This window comes from Ctenopharyngodon idella, chromosome 9 (assembly GCF_019924925.1).
Source record: "Ctenopharyngodon idella isolate HZGC_01 chromosome 9, HZGC01, whole genome shotgun sequence".
NCBI lineage: Eukaryota > Metazoa > Chordata > Actinopteri > Cypriniformes > Xenocyprididae > Ctenopharyngodon > Ctenopharyngodon idella.
This window is the reverse complement of record NC_067228.1, coordinates 31,721,486-31,742,808: the sequence shown is the minus strand read 5'-3', so window position 1 is coordinate 31,742,808 and position 21,323 is coordinate 31,721,486. Positions and strand designations below refer to the sequence as shown.

Genomic DNA, 21,323 nt, shown 5'->3' with positions numbered 1-21,323 from the left:
CCTGGCATGGTCAGAGTGCTGAGGCAGCGTTCCCTGTGCTGGGGTGAGCAGATTACTTCAGTGTGTGTGTGTGTGTGTGTGTGTGTGTGTGTGTGTGTGTGTGTGTGTGTGTGTGTGTGTGTGTATCTCACCAGAAGAGCTCCACACAGAATGTAGGAGATGATGGGCTCCTCAAGATGTTTTCCCCTCATCAGCAAACCCTTTATCAGGTCTGTTACTGAACCCCCATTACACAACTAACAGAGAGAAAAACCAGACAGAGAGGGAGAGTAATGAGGAAAAGGAGAGAGAGAAAAATAGATTAATGCAGTTATAGAGAAAAGGGCAACCAAATAACAGGAACTATATTAGTAAGACTTCAGCATTTTTTTTTATGATCCATAGGCTAACAAAACACACCACACAGCGTTTTTATTCATCTTGTCAGTGTATTTGTAAACCCAGCAATGACACATTATCATGCATGCATGTTAAATAATAAAAAAAAACAAGATTCTGTCACCAAATCTTTTATTCAGCTACATCATTCCAAACATATTACTTTCTTTCTTTTGTAGAACACAAAATAAAATGTTTAGAGGAATGTCTGTGCTGCACTTTCCATACAGTGAAAACATGCAGTGACCAGGGGCTCGCGAGCTCCAATCTGTGCCAGGAATAGTTCAAAATGCTTTCATAGCTTTAAATAGGTTTTGATTACATTCAGGCTATCTGCATACTTAAATGAGATTTGGGAGCTAACTAAATTTTTTTAGTTAATTCACTCCCCCAAAAAAAAAAAAAAAAAAAAAAAAGTATTTACTCCTTATTGTGTTCATATTGTGTTGCAAAACACTTGTGCTGCTATTGAGGTGGATATGGGTACAGTTAGGATAGGTTTGGTGGTATGGGTAGGTTTAAGGGTGGGTTAAGGGGTAAGAGAATGTCAACAGTGAAATTACAGATGTAATTACATACAGATATTTTTGTTAAATATAAGTACAATGTAAAAATCTATGTATAGAATAAGAGTGTTGTATCAAATAATTACTAATTGAATGTTATTACATAATAGTTAACCCTAGCCTAATGCATCATATTTGATACGCAAATTATCAACATGATCAAAACTTTGCAGAAAAAACTGTTGTACACTATCTAGTATGCGCCTTCTGTCATCTGACTGATAGTTTATACTTTTTAGAAAGTAAAAGGCCTTTAGTATAATTATTAATATATCACAGATTTTTATAAAGTAAATGTAAAATGAACTTTTATATTGTTAGAAATATTTCAAGATGAACACTTACTGGACTGAAGCAGCTTAGGTTTACTTTATTACCCATACATCATGGTTGTGAGGAAAGATAACCTTGCTTCCCAAAGAGCCCAACGTTAAGTGTAGCTGAGAGATTTGTGCTCACGCATTACATTGATGCGCTCTCGACATTTGTCATTAAAATAACCATAGAAACCGCCTTAAAGGAATCATTGAATCTGATTAGACCGTTAGCATCTCGCTCAAAAATGACCAAAGAGTTTCGATATTTTTTCTATTTAAAACTTGACTCTTCTGTAGTTACATTGTGTATTAAGACCGACAGAAAATGAAAAGTTGCGATTTTCTAGGCCGATATGGCTAGGAACTATACTCTTATTCCGGCGTAATAATCAAGGAACTTTGCTGCCGTACCATGGGTGCAGCAGGCGCAATAATATTACACAGCGCCTGTGACCTGTGAATGAGAGTATAGTTCCTAGCCATATCGGCCTAGAAAATCGCAACTTTTCATTTTCCGTCGGTCTTGGTACACGATGTAACTACAGAAGAGTCAAGTTTTAAATAAGAAAAATATTGAAAATCTTTGGTCATTTTTGAGCGAGATGCTAACGGTCTAATCAGATTCAATGAACTATGCTAAGCTAAGCTAAAAGTGGTTCCGCCAGACCCGGAGATCGGCTGAATGGATTCGAAAAAGGTAAAACTCAACTGTTTAACTCTAGGGGAGTTGGAATATGAGCCAATTTTCAAAAAAAGTGGAGTGTTCCTTTAAATTAACTATCAAAATAAGGATAAAGTCATGTCTGAAAGTTAATCAATAAAAATATTTTATTGGTTAAAATGAATGGAGAATATCTCATGTTTTTCCGTGGCTGCTCGAGCCCTCAGGATCGGCACTAATAGTTACATAAACAAGGCCCAGTTCTACGCTGGATTTACAGATCGTTTGAAACTGAAAGATGGAGCGGTCACAGCGATAATGATCCCGGTCATAAGTCGGAACCGCAGGTGCTGAGTAAAACTGCTTCAAATGTCTGTTTTGTTGGCAGTTGGCGCGTAAGTGCATATAATGTAAACAACACAAACGTATAGTGATTTAAAAGTTATCCAAGGATAATGCGATGGTGTATTGTGTGTTTAAATACATTTGTTTAGCTGAACATCGATAGCTTGCAGACGATCACTACAAAAAAGCTGCACATGCTCGTCACTCTTTAGCTTCGCCCACAGCACACCTTCGGAAAGACTCAGTACAGCATATCTGTCTTTTAGAAATATGATAAAACTAAAGACTCTTCGGAGATATGAAGGATGCAATACTACTCTATAGGTACTCAAGATTAACATGAGATTGGTAGAAACTGTGTGTGTTATGCCTGCTGTACCGTTATAAAGATCTCATTGATTTACATCTGAGGCTATAAGAAACTCATCTTACTTTTTGGCCATAAAAATATCAGCAACTGCACAAAACTGCTTATTCTCACTCAGTTTCAGCCTCTGAAAAAAATGTAGGCGTTTTTTCCTCCTCGAGTTTGAGCTCCATATTATTCTATATCATGATATATGAGCCAAAAATATAGCGTTTTCTGACTATTATTTCATATGTCAAGGTTAAAGACACTTAACATAAAGTGGGTCCATCTATTTTCTGTTCCTTGGTTCAAAAGAAAGTCATAAAGGTTTTGAACAACATCTGGGTAGTAAATTGTAAATGATGACAGAATCTTAATTTTTTGGCTGAACTAGTCATCCATCATAATAATACATCTAGAATGTTGTGTGTTTTGAGATTGGGTGACTACTCCAAATTGATCAGCTGAAAAGCACTGAACTCCCCGACTGCATTAGAGCCTGCATGTGGTAACACTGACTTCTTTCAAAGTAAAACTCCTTCACAGACTAAATGGTATTTAAATTTCAACTGTGTTTGTCAAACTGACAAGACTAAATATCCACAACATCAGATTTGAGCAATATTTGAAATGTTACTTTAGCGCAGTTCTTAAGTCTGATAACATGCATCACATTTTCCGGGTCCAAAAGCTCCTTCAGATCCCAAAAGCAAACAACAGATGGTGCTAATATACACTTACGATGTGCTGTAGTACTATCAAAAAAATCACGATGTAACCTTTACCTCTATAACGAAATCTTAGTTGGCCAGACAGTGATTCATCTTTTCTGAATCATTAAAATATTGGTCTATGGGACTAGAGATTGTAGTGTACAAAGTGAGTATTAAAAGCTTAAATGTGTGCTATATATGAGTAGTACTCAAAAACAGCTGTTGAGATTATAGTAAGGGCCTGGACCCGGAAACAGTTATATCAGAAAGATATCACGACTTTACGAGCAGATACTGACAATGGAAATCTCCTAGAAACTATTTCCTGTGGACAATGCAAATAAAATGCAAAACCAAACTCTGATAAAGAAATGTACCTCCAAAACAAGCCAAAGCTGCCCTCCAGAGAGCTCATCTGCTTTGTAAAACATGCCAAAGAACTTCACCACGTTGGGATGGTTGGACAGCGAGCGCAGGATGTTGTACTCCGCTTCAATTTCCTCATCCACATCCTGACACAACCATTAGCACAACCGCATTAATCATATATGTTAGTACACAAAACAGTGCCCTGGTTTATGGCGGTTCTATATAATTTGCATTTGTTGTGTGTAATGACATGGTGTTCTTATGAGATATGACTAACTACATGGACAACTGTCCTTAATTGAAGCTAGAAATGATTGAAAAATTGCTGCTGATTCAAAAAAGCTACCATATACAGTACAAAGACACTGTGGCAAAATAGATGATAACAATGAAAAAGGTGTAAAAATGCTCCCAAGCTTTCGTGCATGTGCTTGTATGACCAGCAGGGTATTCGATGGGTACAGTGAAGGCAGCCATGCATGCACTATGCAGCAGGGGGTTATGGGGGATCAAGCAGCACTAATGACATCACACTACATGGGGAATATCAGGGTTAGGCATAAAAATAAAACATCCTGACTAGTTTTCAAAAAATCAATAGCGCTATAATAGGAAAACATCTGTGGGGGAAAATTAGGAAGAACATCTACTTACTCTGTTAGTATGACTGGGATTCTGAGACAAGCCAGAGGACAAGAGGAGAAGAAATGCCTTTAAAAGGTTTTTTTCTGTTTTTGTTTGATTTTTAAATCATCGTAAATATGGAGTCTTACATCCTAAAATAAATTCATTTGACTGTAGAGAGCACAGGAAAAGGTTACATATATTCACAGGACATTTTTAGCACATTTTTCAGATTCATTACTGAATTGTAATGTCACACTGCCCCCTTTTGAATCTATTGGGTCTAGTCTGTAAAAATGAAGGTTTAAGACTCTCAGAAGAAAAGCAGAGTACAGTTCATGGAAGTAACAGTTTCCATGTGCTCACATCAGGAAGAGGATACTGTTGCAATATACTGAACACAGATGCCACAACTGAATAAAATCTCAGAAAGCCCAATAATGACTCACATTAATGGGATCCAAAACTTTCACAGCTGCTTGACTTCCATCTTTCTTACTGATGACTTTGTAGACCTTGCCATAGGTTCCTTTTCCAATTGTTTCCAAGATGTCCCAATCAGAAGATGGATCTGCCAGCGACTCTAGACCGATCATGCTTGACTTGTAGGGATACAGTCCATAGAGAGACCTCCTGAACATTACAAGTAACAGTAATTCAAAGCATAGATTTAATTACATTTCTTCACACATTTTTATACATATAGGTATGGTTACATTTATCATTGTTCGGTGAATTTTCATGGTCGAAATCAAGTCATTTCAATAGTAATTCTTAAAACTGGGAATTTTGCCTGAGGATGAAAGATATCCCTATGCAGAAGTTTGTCTCAAGTTTGACTTTTTTGCCCTCAAAATTTCACTTGTTACTGCACCTTTATGCTTAATGCAACGGTTCTCCACAAAATTAAAATTCTGTCACCATTTACTCGCCCTTATATCATTCCAAACCTGTATGATTTTTATTTCTCCATGAACACAAAACAAGAAATTTAGCATAGTTTGCACATTTAATGATCACTGTTCTTTTTCACACAATGAAAGTGAAAAGCGACAAGAGGTACGAAAATTGGCTACAAAAATGACGAATTGTGTGTAATGTTTCAAATCTTCTGAAGCCATATAATAGATCTGTGTGAGGAAAAGATTGAAATGCATTAGTCAATGACAATCTTCTCCTCTGCTGCAGGGCTCATATCTCATTAGTGTTCACATACAGTATATTGAAATATCACATCAAAACGTGTCACACCAGGTTTAACATAAGTATGCAAAACATGTGCCTTGAAACAAGATGCAATGCGCCAAATTTGAATATGCTCATATTTATAATTGCACAAAGGGAAAATTGCGCTTGAGGAAAATTAAAGGGAAGATTCAAAGTAAAAACTGACCAGATTTCAGTCTTTTCCTCACACAAAGCTTTTTTCATTCCTCACACAAAGCTCTTTTGTCATTTTTTTTTTAGCTTGACAGCCTAACAGCGAGAACATCCTGTCTATCATTCCTCTTGTATTTGGTGGGGATAAATCATTCAGGTTTTGGAACAACATGTGGGTATAGGAAAATATGAATAACTATCCCTATAAATGCTTGAAATTAGAAATATAAGACAGTTTTGCGGTCACTACAATTCACAACCTTTCATTTGTGTTGTTTCATAAATTTTGGTAACGTTACTATTGTTCTTTGCATCCAAACTTTTCACAGTTAGTACGTAAACACTAGGTAAATCTAATTAAAAAATGTCTCCTTAAGTCAAACAGGCTAAGGGTTCACATCAGGTTGGAGAATGCTTTGACAATACATGGCTAATTATGACAATCACACAAGGATTTACAAAACAACAAAATCACAAAATTATGATATTATCTTTTACTTGATGTTTGAGAAAAACAAGACGACATAACAGAAAATTAATGTCTCTCAAGAAATTGCATTAAATACCAGATTTAGAACTGCCGTTACAGGTCTGTATGACCTCTGCATAAGAAAGAAAGCTAATGCTCTCATTCCTTATAATATATTGCATAGAGGGAAGTATTTACAGCAAACAAAAAGGACCTAAGACTGAGCCTTGTGGTACACCATTAGTGTTTTGTAAGGTTTGAGCACTCAGTAACTCAAACACAGTGGTAATGATCTGATACTGTAGGTAGGATCGAAACACACTTATCCACAAATAAATCAAGAATATGAGAGCCATGTTCATAATCTGCTTTAGTTCACTGCTCTAGTGTAATGTTTGTTTGCCATTAGGGCAGACAGTTTTAAAAGAACATTACGATCACAATAGTGTAAGTACTTACATGGAGAACAAGACCCCTCTTTGACTCATCCTCTTAACAACAAACAGTAAATAACCAAATAGTCTCAGGAGTACAAAATGTCATCATAGTGCTCCAGCTAGGACAAAAAAAGGAAGAGAAAAGGAAAAAAGCAAGAAAGCTGTGTTTTGCTGGTGCCTGGGAGTATTCGTTGATGGATACAGATACCACTTTCCCGTCACTGCGCTCTAAGAAGTCACAATCAGCTCATCGTGATTGGATTTAACTGAGATTAACTCCGTCATGTAGCTCAGAACTACCACTCTCTCATTTATCATTTAGAGTCGAGATGTCCAAAACTTTCCCTCCTGAACGTAATCTAGAGAGGTATGGAGAGAGATACCACAGACAGGGACTGCAATACCAGGGGACCGATGTCTGTCCTCATTGCAGGGTGATGATAAACGACGCACAAAATGTGCTCTGATTCCCAGCTTTTGTTTAAAGGGATGGATTGACTTTAAATGGTAAAGCATAACGACAAATTAGAAAAAATAATACATAGTACAGAGGTGCTTAGGACGATGGATGCAATGGTTGGCAACCTTTTTGACTTTATTTTTAATTAATGTGCCAATATCAACATTATGGTTCCCATTAAGTTTAATTATGACACTTCATTAAAATAATGTAATGATCTCATTCCTTTGTAATAAAAGGCTAAGTCTGGAAAAAACCAAAGCACCTAGACGAACACGCTGCGGAAGATGGTTTTACTTTTACATGCTTGCATTTCATATTCACCTTTACAAAAAAATTTTTTTAAATAAATGATAATGGCTGTACCGAGTCTAATATATCAGGTCCATGTGATGAATTTTGCCTCTCAGGCAGACTCCTGAGGGAGGGAAGCGTTTATTTTGAGGTCACGTTGAAGTGGAAAAGGTAAATGGTGTTCTGCCCGTGGGGGCTCTGAGCCTTGCACACACAGAATTACGAATAGCATGAGAGATTAAACCGATGGATGCTTTGACTGTGCCGTGTGAGATGGATATTTCGCACCCCTCATCTATTTTCTGGAAAGGTAGAGAGCTGAATTTTGACTGATGTTTTTTTTTTTTTTAGGATGAAACACACATTTGCAAGACCACCCAAAGAAAACAGAACAGCTTATAATACATTGAATACTATACCATGGTTGTGCACCATTCAATATTAAATTAAAAATGCCTTTTAAATCACAACATTTTCTTAATTTGAAATTAATTTGAACTGAGGTATAGTAAACAGGCTGCAGAATAGTAATTCAACTTTGAATTGAAGGAAGTACATTTCTAATTATGTGTTACTCATTCGTATTCGTATATACGTATATTATCATCACACATATAGCATATGGTTTTTATTCTAGAAAATATGATAAATCAATGCATTTATAGAAACTGTTTATGTTATAAAGCATTTTAATTAAGCTGCTTTGTATCTGTATAAATCATTATATAAATAAATGTGATTTGACTTAAAGGATTGGTTCGCTTCAGAATTCAAATTTCCTGATAATTTACTCACCCCCATGTCATCCAAGATGTTCATATCTTTCTTTCTTCAGTCGAAAAGAAATTAAGGTTTTTTAGGAAAACATTCCAGGATTTTTCTCCATATAGTGGACTTCACTGGGGTTCAACGGGTTGAAAGTCCAAATGTCAGTTTCAGCGCAGCTTCAAAGGACTCTACACGATGAGGAAAAAAAATAAAAAAATAAAAAAATATATACTTTTTAACTACAAATGCTCATCTTGCACTGCTCTGTGATGCGCCACGCATTACGTAATCATGTTGGAAAGGTCACACGTGACGTAGGCGGATGTACCGATCGAATGTCTACAAAGCGAATGTGCAAGAATAAGTCAAACGGCCTTTAGAAAAAAAGGTAAAACAACGATGTCGGATGATTTTGAAGTTGGAGGAGAAAATGAGATGGAGTTTTTCGCCCTACCGTGGTACTTCCACCAACGTCACGTGTGACCTTTCCAGCGTGATTACGTAATGCGTGGCACATCGCAGAGCAGTGCAAGATGAGCATTTGTGGTTAAAAAGTATGTAAATTTTTATTTCTTTAGAAAATGACTGATCGTTTCGCTAGATAAGACCATTATTCCTTGTCTGGGATCGAGTAGAGTCCTTTGAAGCTGCATTGAAACTGCAATTTGGACCTTCAACCCGTTGGTAGTCCACTATATGGAGAAAAATCCTGGAATGTTTTTCTTCAAAAACCTTAATTTCTTTTCAACTGAAGAAAGAAAGACAAACATCTTGGACGTCATGGGGGTGAGTAAATTAATTAACTAATCCTTTCATATATCTCTTTCATATATATTCATATATCTCCATTAGATTTAATAAATGAAGTTTTTTTTAGTGGAAGGGCACTTATTTTCCAAGAATGCTTTAATTTACCCCAAAGTCAATTTGATTTCATTATAATTTACTTGAATTCAAAATCCAATTCACATTCACACTCATGAACAGACAGAAAGACGATTCTTAAATTCTGAATTTTGTCTAACACTGTTTTATACATATTACAAAGCAGCAGAAAACACACTAAGGTGTCTAATTAAATATATCACATTCCATAATTCCTTAAATGCTGCTTTAAAATTTTATCTAGAAAAGTTTTAGGTCTGACCAAACAGACAGCAGCCTTCAGCACTGAGAATGTGCAAGTCACTTTCTGCTGTGTGTAGGACAGCATGGACGGTTTATTAACGCTGCCCAAATGTGTTTTGAGTCACTGAAGCATCTGTCAGTGTAGAGGAGTTGAATTGCCTGTAGGTATCATCTGATCTGCTCTTTTCCATATTAACTTTCACCGTCTCTGACACTCCCTCACCTCTACACACCTCGCCCCACACACACGGAGAGACCGGTTCACTTATAGAAAAGCCACAACTCAATTCAACTAATATATTCTTCTTCAGATTATTAAATTACAGAGTATCAATACTTATATTTCATATTTCACAAGTTTTAAATTTTCAAAGGCAGAAGAAAAATAAAAATCCATCAGTTCTATTAATATTATTATTATTATTATTATTATTATTATTATAAGACACTGCAGGCTTAGCAAGCGCCTAATCATGCAAAACTTTGTTACATAACCATAAATATACTGTCCCCTCAGATACCATATTCAAATCCAGTACAAAAGAGCACCGATATGAATATCATAAAACAAGCAACTCCAACAAGTTTTCTCTTTTAGGAACTTTGGCAAAAGTATATATAGGAAGGAAATTTATAGCTTAAAATTGTTTAATTATGAGCAATAAATATGAAAAAAATAAATAAATAAAAATACATTAAAAAAATACATTAAAAAATGAACAAAGAACATACCTCAATTTGATAGACCTTCCTAACAAGTTGCTGAAATGTATGTGAGGGTTTGTCTAGAAGCCTAAATCATTCTAATCAGCCTCTATGAATTATTCATTAGGTTGTAATGTGTAATATGATCTTGTTTTAAATATTCATTAGCCAGATGGATCAAATCATAAAAGAGCTTCATATGGAAGACAGTAAGTTGCACAATACAGTTATACAGGTGCACATGAGTGGGAGGGAATTGTTTATGAATTGTGTCAGTCATGTGACTCGAACAACTCCCATAATATTTTCCCATAAAGGCAGAAGCACTTACATTCACAGATTATATGTTCACCTGTAACAGGGAATGACTCGCGATTATTTTAATATCGAAGTATTAGCTGTAAACTATAGAATGAACCTATTCATTGTTGATATAAAGCTCCCTCAGACAGGTTCAGAAATATAAAAAGAGGATTTAAACCATCATGGTCACAGACAAACAAACAAAAACGTGCTTATAAACAGAAAAATTTGTTAGTTCCAGTGAAAAACGCAAGATCTTTGTGTGCTAGCTCTGAGACGGAAATGACAGGATGAAACTGTGTCTGTGCAGTCATAAACAGAGACTGTGTTGCTACGGCTTATATTCCCAAGGGAACAGGAGACCAGTGAAGCAGGACCTGAGTGAAAACAACAAGCCAGTACAATAGTTCAGTGAACGCTGTCTCTCATTCTCTGCTGGTGCACGTGTCAGTTTAACATCTGTCCAATTTACACAGATCACATTCTGTATTCACAATGCACAGCCTAAATAGCCAGTTAACCCTTTGAAGCCTACTGTATCATATTTGATACATAAATTTATAAGACCTCTAAATTATCAACATAATAAAAACCTAGCTGAAAAAAAACTTGAACACAATCTACGACCTGTCTTATGTCCAGTGTTGGGGGAAGTTACTGTGGGATTACAAATTTAAGAATCTGTTTAAGATCTGCTGATCCTACATCCTGACATAACCTCACATGAAATATTAAGGTGAAGTATATTGTATTTAACATTTTGAGGTAAAGATAATGACAATTTAAGGAGATCAAGGCAAGCAGCCCAGGTGTCTGTAACATTAACCTTTTGTCTTCATGCACTTCCTAACCATTTGGCAGGACAAAGCTCAAGATACAGCGGTGCCTTTGTCTCTATGATAATGTAAAGGTATGGGCTATACTGTCAGACTGAGTGGATTAGCACCTATGCATTTGAATGACACCGTTATGCTGATTAGATCATGGCTGGGAAATGTAGGGAATGGGCTGATCCCTGCACTGCATTTGCATGCTTTGTTTAGATTGTCTCCACCTCTATTCTATGTATCCCTTCCCCTTGAATGTATATGAACTACCAAGTACACTGCCTTAGTTGGACTTGGATGACTACAGCGACGCACAGCGCGTTTCTCAATAAAGAGTAACTTCTGCTTGAAAAGATATCCCAACGTCTCCTGGTCTCTGTTTCGACGAGGAAAAAGTTTCCTACATTACTTTTAAAAGTAATGCATTACAATATTGCGTTACTCCCTAAAAAAGTAACTTATGCATTACTTAGTTACTTTTTATGAAAAGTAATGCGTTACATTACTTTTCCGTTAGTTTTTCTCACCTGGGCAAAAAAGGTCTATTTTTGGCAAATTTTAAGGCCCTTTCACACCAAAAGTGAAAAGTAATTTTCATCACCCAGAGGGCTCGCGGATGTCCGCACATCTTGTCCGCGTGCAGCCCAAATTTCGAGACCGTGCATGTGCAAGCAGGACAGAAGAGTCCACTAGGTGGCAGTATGCACAGTACTGAGCACAGTGTGCAGTCGTCAAAGGAGAGTGTGGAAAGAGCAACTCAAAAACAAGACACTTGACACAAGGAGGAAAAAATGACAATGGACGGCGAACTTGACGAGGGTTTGTGCGAAGAGATCAGAAAGTACATAGCATATCCTTCTCCATCGTTTTTGATTCTTGTTCTCTTCTGAACTATGTTGCAATGGTGGATGCACTATTTTTCTTCTCTGATCCTACCCAGCGAATGTCCCGTTGATGACACGACTCAGTGCTGCCCTCCGATGTCTGGTAGAGTATAGAAAAAATTGTACTTCGCATCTGCGCTTTATGTTGCAAATTGAAAAAGTAACGAGTTACTTTACTAGTTAATTGAAAAAGTAATCTGATTACGTAACTCAAGTTACTTGTAATGCGTTACCCCTAACACTGGTTATGTCACGATTGATAGTTTATTTTTAATCAACTGTAAAACTGCCCCGTTCAGGTTGTGGTACATATGTTTTTTGCTGTAAAAACATAAGAATATCTTTTATATTGTTAGTAATATTTCAATATGAACACTTACTGGACTAAAGCAACTTAGATTTACTTGATTATCCATCATTTTTTAAATCATGTATCAAATATGATCATCAGGCTTTTGAGGAACAGTTATTTGTCCATCTCTCAATTATCATTGAACTGCATTGAATTATGTTTTACTCCCCACAATAAAAACAACAGAACTTTGATCATAATACTAAGCATTTAAATATCATCTTACTAAGACATATGGTAGATAAAAAAGTGACAACTGATATTTACATGCAGTTTATGACTGTTATACTGTTATAAAGATCTCATTGATATACATTACAAGCTATCAGAATTTCATCAACATTTTTGGCCATGTAAATATTAGAAACTGCACCAAATTGGATAATTTTGCTCAGTTTGGGCCTCTGAATAAAACTGAAGTGTTTTTCCTCCTCAAATATGAGATCTATATTCTTCTATATGAGCCATAAAAGCCTGATGCATCAAATATAATACAAAACATAAAGCACATATATGCAATCTTCTTTTTAGAATTTCTTTTATTATTTCTTCTGCCCTGCTTTACAGGGTTAACTTTCAGTTTAAATATATTTTTTAAAACTGCCAGAAGTTTATTACTTTTCCATTACACCATAGCAATCACTTAGCACTGCCATAGCAACCATACCCTAGCAACTGTATAGCAGTGCACTAAAACACTCACTAAGAACACCTTAGCAACCGCATAACAACGGCCTGGCATTCTCTCTCAGCATGGGAAACCTGTGGTAGAGCAAAGCAGACACCACCCGCAGAGACTGATGGGTTTACATTACCATGCCAGCCACACACTGCAACACAACAACAACAACAACACAAAACCCAGAAATAGAAGGAATACTAAGCATAACTTTCAGTTTAGCAACTTCCTAGCGGATCACAGAGAGAAGCGTGGCAGAACTGGTCAGGTGAGCGTGTAAGTGTAATTGGAGTTGGCAGCATAGGCAGAGAGAAAGAAGGTCTTACAAGATAATCTTATTTTCTAACCTCCCCTCTCACACATTCACTGAGGCCTGACTTCATTCAGGGCAAAAGTGCACACTCCTGTCCGCTGTAATCCCGTTAAGGGAACGTGACAGACTGTGTCTACCAGTAAACGCTGGATTTAGAAGCATGACCTCCCACTTTCTGTCTGTCTGACAGATCGACCCATACTGAGACCAACCATCACATCTTTGCTATCACACTAACACTGGACAAAGCTTGATGAACACATTTATCATGCCTTTCTTAAAGGGATAGTTCACCTAAAAATGAAAATTCTGTCATCATTTACTCACCCTCAAGTTGTTCCAAACCTGTATGAGTTTCTTTCTTCTGCTGAACACAAAAGATGATATTTTGAAAAAAGCCAGTAATCAAACAGTTGCTGGTCCCCTTTGACTTTCATAGTATTAAAAAAAAAAATACTATGGTAGTCAGTAGGGACCAAAAAACGTTTGGTTACCGACATTTACATTTTTTGGGTGAACTGTCCCTTTAAAGACCATTCACACCAAGGAAGATAACTATAACAAAGATAACTATAAAGTTGTAATAATCATTAGATAAAAAATATATTTTTTTAATCAGCCACGATTTACTAATTCATTCCCTCGTTTTAAGTAAATTGTGTACACAATATAATAATTAGTTTCGTTTTACTAAATTACTAATTTACTAATAATTTGTTCCTTCAGTTTAGTAAATCGTGGCCACGTTGCACTAATATATTCCCTCGCTTTGATTCAACTAAAACAAGTGAACAATTATTATATTGTGCACAAGATTTACGTGGGAACAATTTGTTAATTCGTGGCCATGGTATACATTTTTTTTCATTAATCAACTGAACAGGGAACACGTGTGAAACTAATCAGAAGCCATGGAAACAAATGATGAACGAGAACTCAGGCAAATGGTGACAGGGAAACTGAAACGGAACATGACCATGAAACTAAACAGAACAAGATACAGAAACGAAATATGATATGATCGTGACAAAATATTATAACAATCTCTAGTTTTCATATTTGGTGACTGATTTTCAAAATAAATTACAAAGGAGCAGTAATTTATCAATTTGCAACAAGAATATTTTCATACTCATTAGGCATGTTCAGACCTTTATTATGAAATAGCGATGAACATGAAAAATCATTAACGATTGCTTGAAACATGTTTGTTTTCATGCCAAGAGTTCAAAAGATAACATCCATTCAATTTTTTGAGAAAAAAAAGGTCTGAAAATGTTTTTAATAGAAAAAAAAATACATTTATGATTGTGGTGGCGATCTATAACCCACATACATGTTGTTTTTATGTTTGTTAGAGGCTGAATTCATATCAAATTCTTCCAAACTTCCCATACTACTTCTATATAGGATGTCTACTTCATAAATTGTATGAAAATAATGGAAATATATGGTCCAGATCACTCAAACTATATATGGAAATGGAGGTGCCCTTATATGGTCAGTAATGGAGCTTGGTTGTCATCTAGTGAAAAAGTTTGGTACTGCGCCCAAACAAAATCTTACTGAAAGCTCATTTTTTGAGATATCAACCTGAAATTTGGAACACAACTTGTTCAGATTTTTGGCTTTGATTTTCTTGCAGTTTTAGAGTAAAACTTATTTTGTAAAATATATATTTTATATAAAATATAAAATATTATATTTTTACAATTTACATTTTTATAAATTTAAACTTCTATAAATTTATGTTTTTGTTTCACTTACATAAGTTATTTCACTTCTACAATAATCTGCCAAATTTCTTCTTTAAAACAAGACCAGCCTTATGTCTATATTCCAAAGTATTCTTGAATTACAACCATTTAAGTTTGGATAGTGCATTTTCATGTCTATAAAAAGTGGGGGTGACAGTTAACAGGTTAAAGTATTGATTTTTTTTTTTTTTTTTTTTTTTTTTTTTTTTTTTTTAAATCTTACTGACCCCACACATTTATAGTAATAATTATTATTATTTTAGCCACAATAACATAAAGATACAACCTTGGCCTATTCAACCTCCACACAAACTATATGACATAGTATCATATCACTCTATTGACATGTGTTTTTGAAGTGTGCATCCATGTGATTTAATGGCTAAATTTCCCATGATTACACTGCTGAAAGAATTTGTTCATTGCTTGATAGTTTGTGTAGCCTTAACCATGTAAATTGTTTTAACAATTATAGAAAATTACAATCAGTTGCTTTAAATTAAAACAATAAATGGTCAAATTAAATAATAATAATAATAACAACTCTGTGTTTGCAGTTAGCCTGCTGGACTCTATCACTAAACAGGGCAACTAGCAACTAAAGTGTTTTTATTTTATTTATTTATTTATTTAATTTTATTTTATTTTAGCAGGGTATCATTTAATTATGTCTTTATTTATGTGATCCGTTACAACCGAGGATGTAACAGACATTTCTGTTCAGGCATTACACTCAGCCCAAGGAGGATGAAACTTAAGAAAATAACTATTTTTGTTTGATGAAAAGTGATGCTAGCTAGATGTGATTACCAATACCAGTGCAAACCAGTGAATTGGAAGCAACCACTGACATGTACGTTTGTGGTACAGTGCAGAGATGTATGTTCTTCAGCTGTGTGTAATGCATATTAAACATCAGCATCACAGTGAAGAACCCCAGTCTCTCTCTCTCACCATATCCTGCCATGGAGATGATAAAACTCTGGCTTCTGTGTTTCCTCAGAGTTATCCAGCCCTCTGGGCACAGGGTAAACACACACACACACACACACACACACACACACACACATACACACACACACACTTATCATGAGCTTTAACTGGACATGCACTCATCAGACCATAGATTTCACTCCTAAAGACCCATTGTCAATGCAGTCCTTGACACACAGACCAAATTATAAGCATCAGGTCAGTCAAGAGTCATTTACCTCTCCATACGAGAGTAATAAACAACATATTGGCAGGCTGAGCCAATATAGAAGGAAAAAAATATTTGTAACCAAAGGTAAGTTTGGGTGATATGCAGGGGTGTAACGATACCCTCATGTCACGATTCAATATATATCACGATACTGAACTCACAATACAATATTATTGAGATACTCTAAGACATACAGTAAAAGGATAACAAAAAAAATGTACTGTTGATTAAAATGCTGAATCTGGTATTACATTGGGGGTGGAAAAAAAATAGGCTTGGACTTGGTGCCTGTAACCCAATGCACAGGACGTTGATACCAGAATAAAAATATTCAATTTTGAAACTGAAAATACAGATTTATTTTAGACGAATATGCTTACACTCTGTCACTGACTAGATATTGTGACCCTGGACCACAAGACCATTCATGAGTCGCACGGGAAAATTTGTAGCAATAGCCAACAACACATTGCATGGGTCAAAATGATCGATTTTTCTTTTATGCCAAAAATCATTAGGATATTAAGTAAAGATCATGTTCCATGAAGATATTTTGTAAACCCTACCCTACCCTAAATATTAAAATATATATATATATATATATATATATATATATATATATATTTGTGAGTGAATATGCATTGCTAAGGACTTCATTTGGACAACTTTAAAGGCGATTTTCTCAATATTTTTCTTTTTTTTCTTTTTTTTGCACCCTCAGATTCCAGATTTTCAAATAGTTGTATCCCAAATATTGCCCTATCCTAACAAACCATACATCAATGGAAAGCTTATTTATTCAGCTTTCAGATGATGTTGACCCTTATGACTGGTTTTGTGGTCCAGGGTCACATATAAAATAATGATGGCCACTTTTTACTGGTAACATAAGACATTTGGCATTATCAGGACCCACAAATATTCACCCATTTCATTATTGTACATTATATTCAACATTATAGTAGTTTAATGTATTAATTACACTAAAACTCTGTAAACTTGAATTTTTTCTCACACAGTAATTTTAATTTTGGGTGAACTATACACAATACATGTTGTCACTATCCACGATACATATTGTTGCATTTTTGTATTGCGATATATTGTGACGTGATATATTGTTACACCCCTAGTGATATGTCTAGTGATACTCAAACAGAAACAAAATAACCCCAAAATAGTAAATGTCTAAATGGCATCAAGGGGAACTTATCACATATCTAATGCAATACAAGTTTAGACATATTTACATGTAAATTAGGTGCCCAAATACTTATGGTGCTTCTTAAAAAATTATTTATAATAAATTTCCTAATCAATAATTTTAGATACATTAGTTTTGAAGACTATATATAACAAAATATAGAGCAATATTATGAGTTTTCCTTTAAAATTGTCTTAAGTCATAAGAAATCAATAAAAACTCTTTAGTTTGCTTAAAATGATACATTTTTGTTTTTACCTGCTTTGGACCGCATCGGTTCTTCCATTGGCATTTCCTGTAAGGATATTGAATAATTAGACTAAACAAAACCTTATGTTCAGTGTGGACTAGCTCAGGTTTTCTAGATGCTGTTCTGTGGACTCTCAAATAACCTATCACAGCTCACTGGATCACTCAGCACATCACCTGCAGTCATGTCTGTATCTATCTATGGCCTTGTACTGCACTAATGGCTTTGTTTTTCCATTCTGATTATTTTTCGACCAGCTGAAATAATAATTTAGAGAAGACCTACCTTCCATAGCTGGTTTCTGACATATCCGAAGTGATTTTCAAGTCTTCCTAGCTGTCCTGAGGTTAATAATTCACTAGAATTTGATAAGTTCCTGTGTGAGCGTTTCAGAGAGGAAGCAGTGTGTACACATGACCAATCCCAGCACACACCTCACAGCTCAAGCACAGTGTAATATAACACACATTCTATACTTACAAAAAAGCTGTATAATGACTTAAATAATATTTTAAAAAAAGTACAGTAAAAGGTTTTTAAATGCGATACAGTATTTGAGACTTTACTGTCATGAAATGAGGGTCAAAAAGCGAAAACAACTCAGTGGTCATAATAATAATAATAATAATAATAATAATAATGACAACCTACTATAGATGATAATGATACCTACTGCAGATGCTGGAATACATGTGCCATCAAAATATTCACTGCATCCATTACAAAGCATTTTTGGATAAAACCTGCATAAAAAGAAACTGCAACAGTCCAAACAAATCCAGTTTGCCAAGCAAATACACTATGATGTCATGCAAAATGCGGCAGTGCATTGGTCAGTGTGTCGTCCAGGCAGCTATTGTGTCGCCAACCCACTTTCCATTCAGCGCACAAACATGTTTACAGGGGTTTGGTTTCTGGGCCGCAGCAGGACATCATTGAAGATTGAGCCATTAGACAACTGAATGGCACACATTTAGCAAACTGTGAAACTAATGCAGTGAATCTAATGCTGTTTTGAATGTGTGGTCAGCTATAACATATAAGAAAAATTTGTTTAGCTTTAGCAAACAATAAATCAGAAAACCTAAACTGTCACAGAGTTCATGTTATCTGCTGTAACTAATTGGCGCAGAAAAGGTCATTATGTTCTCTCTCGGCCTAGATAAACTCAAGTCTCTAGTGGCCACAATTAACCCTCGTGAGAAAAGACAAGACTCTCATTAATATGATGCGGTCAGTTAACAAACCTCAGCAAAATTAACTGCTGCTACACTTGCAGATGAGAAATTTTATGCTAATTTAAAGATTTCTAATTTTGTTTTGCAGTCTCCTACAATAGGTTTGCATGCATCCAAGGTCAAAAAACACTTTAATTTTCTCATAATATACATTGCTTTTCTTCTTTTGTATTCAAAGTCATATAGGTTTGAAAAGACATGAGGGTGAGTAAATGATGACGGAATTTTACTTTTTGAGTTAACCATCCTGTGAGCTTCATTTCCAGAAGGCCAGTTTAAAGAGTGATCCGCTTTCGACTCACAAATACTGAATTTAGCAGTCAGATATTGACCTGCAATCCATTTTAAGGGTTGAAACCTACCAGTTATGAATAGAGTGTCAAAGAATTTATAAGAGCAAACTTGTCTAATTGTGTAGTACATTTACATATATGCATCTAACAGACGCTTTTATCCAAAGCAGCTTACAATAAGTATGAAGCAGCCATCTAGATGTACAAAGACACTTTAGACATGACACGTGTGTGTGTGTGTGTGTGTGTGTGTGTGTGTGTGTGTGTGTTATACTTATAATTACTTATACTAAACATGTGGCATCTTTTGAAGTACAAGTTGTAATAACTGCAATTATAATTACATATACAGTAAGCATATAGGCTTGTCTGTGGATAGATGGCTCAGGTTTAGAAATACAGCTTCATCTACTCACTGTAAAAAAGCCAAATGTACTTCATGGAGATCCAGAGAATATGAAGGGTTTTATATCTCTGGAACATAGGCTATGAGAGTAGATGGAGATTCATTTCCAGTCTGTAAAGTATAATGGAAGAAAACATCACTCAGTATTTTGTCTTGCATCATTGTAGTCAATTTTTCTTTGACATAATTTTAGTCAATGTTCCAAATGTCAGAAATTGTAATAAACCCGTGAACATTTTCAAAAATGTATCAATATATCAATATGAACAAGTACAACAATTATTGAGCAGCCCATCATTACATGAGATTAAAAAAAAAAGAGTTCATGAAATAATAGCCTTTTTCTGCTAATAATTCAGTATACTGAATTGACCCTTCACAAAGACCCGCCCCCCTTTGTTACTGTTGCTTTGTCCGACAAGCCATGGCGCTGTCACACCACACAGAGTGTAAAATACATTGCGGAGCAAAGAGGACACTGACAACACGTTGACAGACAAGACAGAGCAGGATACTTATGATATTAAAAAGTCCATGCTTTCAAATTGTGTATTTTTTTTAAGAAATTCGAACAATAAAAACGTCTCGGTTACGTATGTAACCCTCGTTCTCTGAAGGAGGGAACGGAGTCATACGTCAGTAGTGACTGACGAATTGGGATATCGCTAGAGAGCCCTATCAGCTTCGAGTGAACTACAACAGGCCAATGGAGTTGGCGTGCAATATTTGCATAATGCGCACCGCCCCCGCCAGGTGGTATAAATAGGGGAGCAGATGCCATCGCACTCTGTTTTTCGCTGAGGAGACAATCTAGTCCGCACTACAGCGAGGGTACAGCAACTGTGGCGACGGGACGTACGTCTCCGTTCCCTCCTTCAGGGAACGAGGGTTACATACGTAACCAAGACGTTCCCTTTCAGTCGGTCACGTTCGACGTACGTCAGTAGTGACCGACGAATTGGGATCCCAAATAAAGCGCCACAGTATGAACCCCTTCCAGTGCCCAGCGCAAGCTCTAGCCACCCGGCGCACCAGTGGGATGGGGAAGGGGGCAAGCTGACGCCGAGAGAGTCTACTGCTGTTCCGTCATACCCACTAAGTAAACTAGACTACACTGGGGAAGCGAACCCGTAGGGACCACTACCCACCCGTAGGGGAGGAATTTACGTGGAGAGTACACATATGGACTGGCCGTGGGCAGTACGCATATGGAGTCCCTGGGATGGCTCCACCTGGGTAGGGGGAGACTCATCTGACAGGTGACAGCAGAGCTGGCTCTGCTAGGGAAAGACACGGGCTCGCCGTACGGAGTTGACCGTGGACAAATACACACATGGGACCGCTCACGTGGAGGAGTCACGACATGTGGAACCCAGCTAAACGTCAACGTTGGAGACGGAGGTTTGGCCTGGCATCAGACACTCCGCAATGTCTGAGCCGAAGGGGGAGGCGGAGGAACTCGACAGGGTTCGTCAAGCGGGGAACTCGACTGGAGTAAAAAGGATGCACGTATCCGGCCCAGGGGGCGGGAGTGGCATTGCAAGCCGACACTAGAACGGGCTCTTTGCGTCTACCGGCTGGTGGAAGCGAGTACACGGGAAGATACCGGTTCTACACAAAGGCTATAGAATCTAGCGAACGTGTTAGGTG

At 36.4% G+C, this 21,323-nt stretch overlaps 1 protein-coding gene across 1 annotated transcript in view; it reads right to left on the bottom strand.

Moving 5' to 3' along the window:
- myo3b (myosin IIIB) overlaps window positions 1-18,050 on the bottom strand; it is a 163,142-nt gene extending 145,092 nt beyond the window's left edge. Inside the window, exons 1-6 of the mRNA XM_051906658.1 lie at window positions 18,022-18,050; window positions 17,745-17,781; window positions 16,033-16,095; window positions 4,772-4,955; window positions 3,707-3,841; window positions 132-236 (exon numbers count right to left, since the gene is read on the bottom strand). Of these exons, the coding sequence (XP_051762618.1) occupies window positions 132-236; window positions 3,707-3,841; window positions 4,772-4,955; window positions 16,033-16,095; window positions 17,745-17,781; window positions 18,022-18,028 (531 nt within the window). The 5' untranslated portion in view covers window positions 18,029-18,050. The remainder of the gene's footprint in view (window positions 1-131; window positions 237-3,706; window positions 3,842-4,771; window positions 4,956-16,032; window positions 16,096-17,744; window positions 17,782-18,021) is intronic.
- Window positions 18,051-21,323: the final 3,273 nt, after the last annotated feature.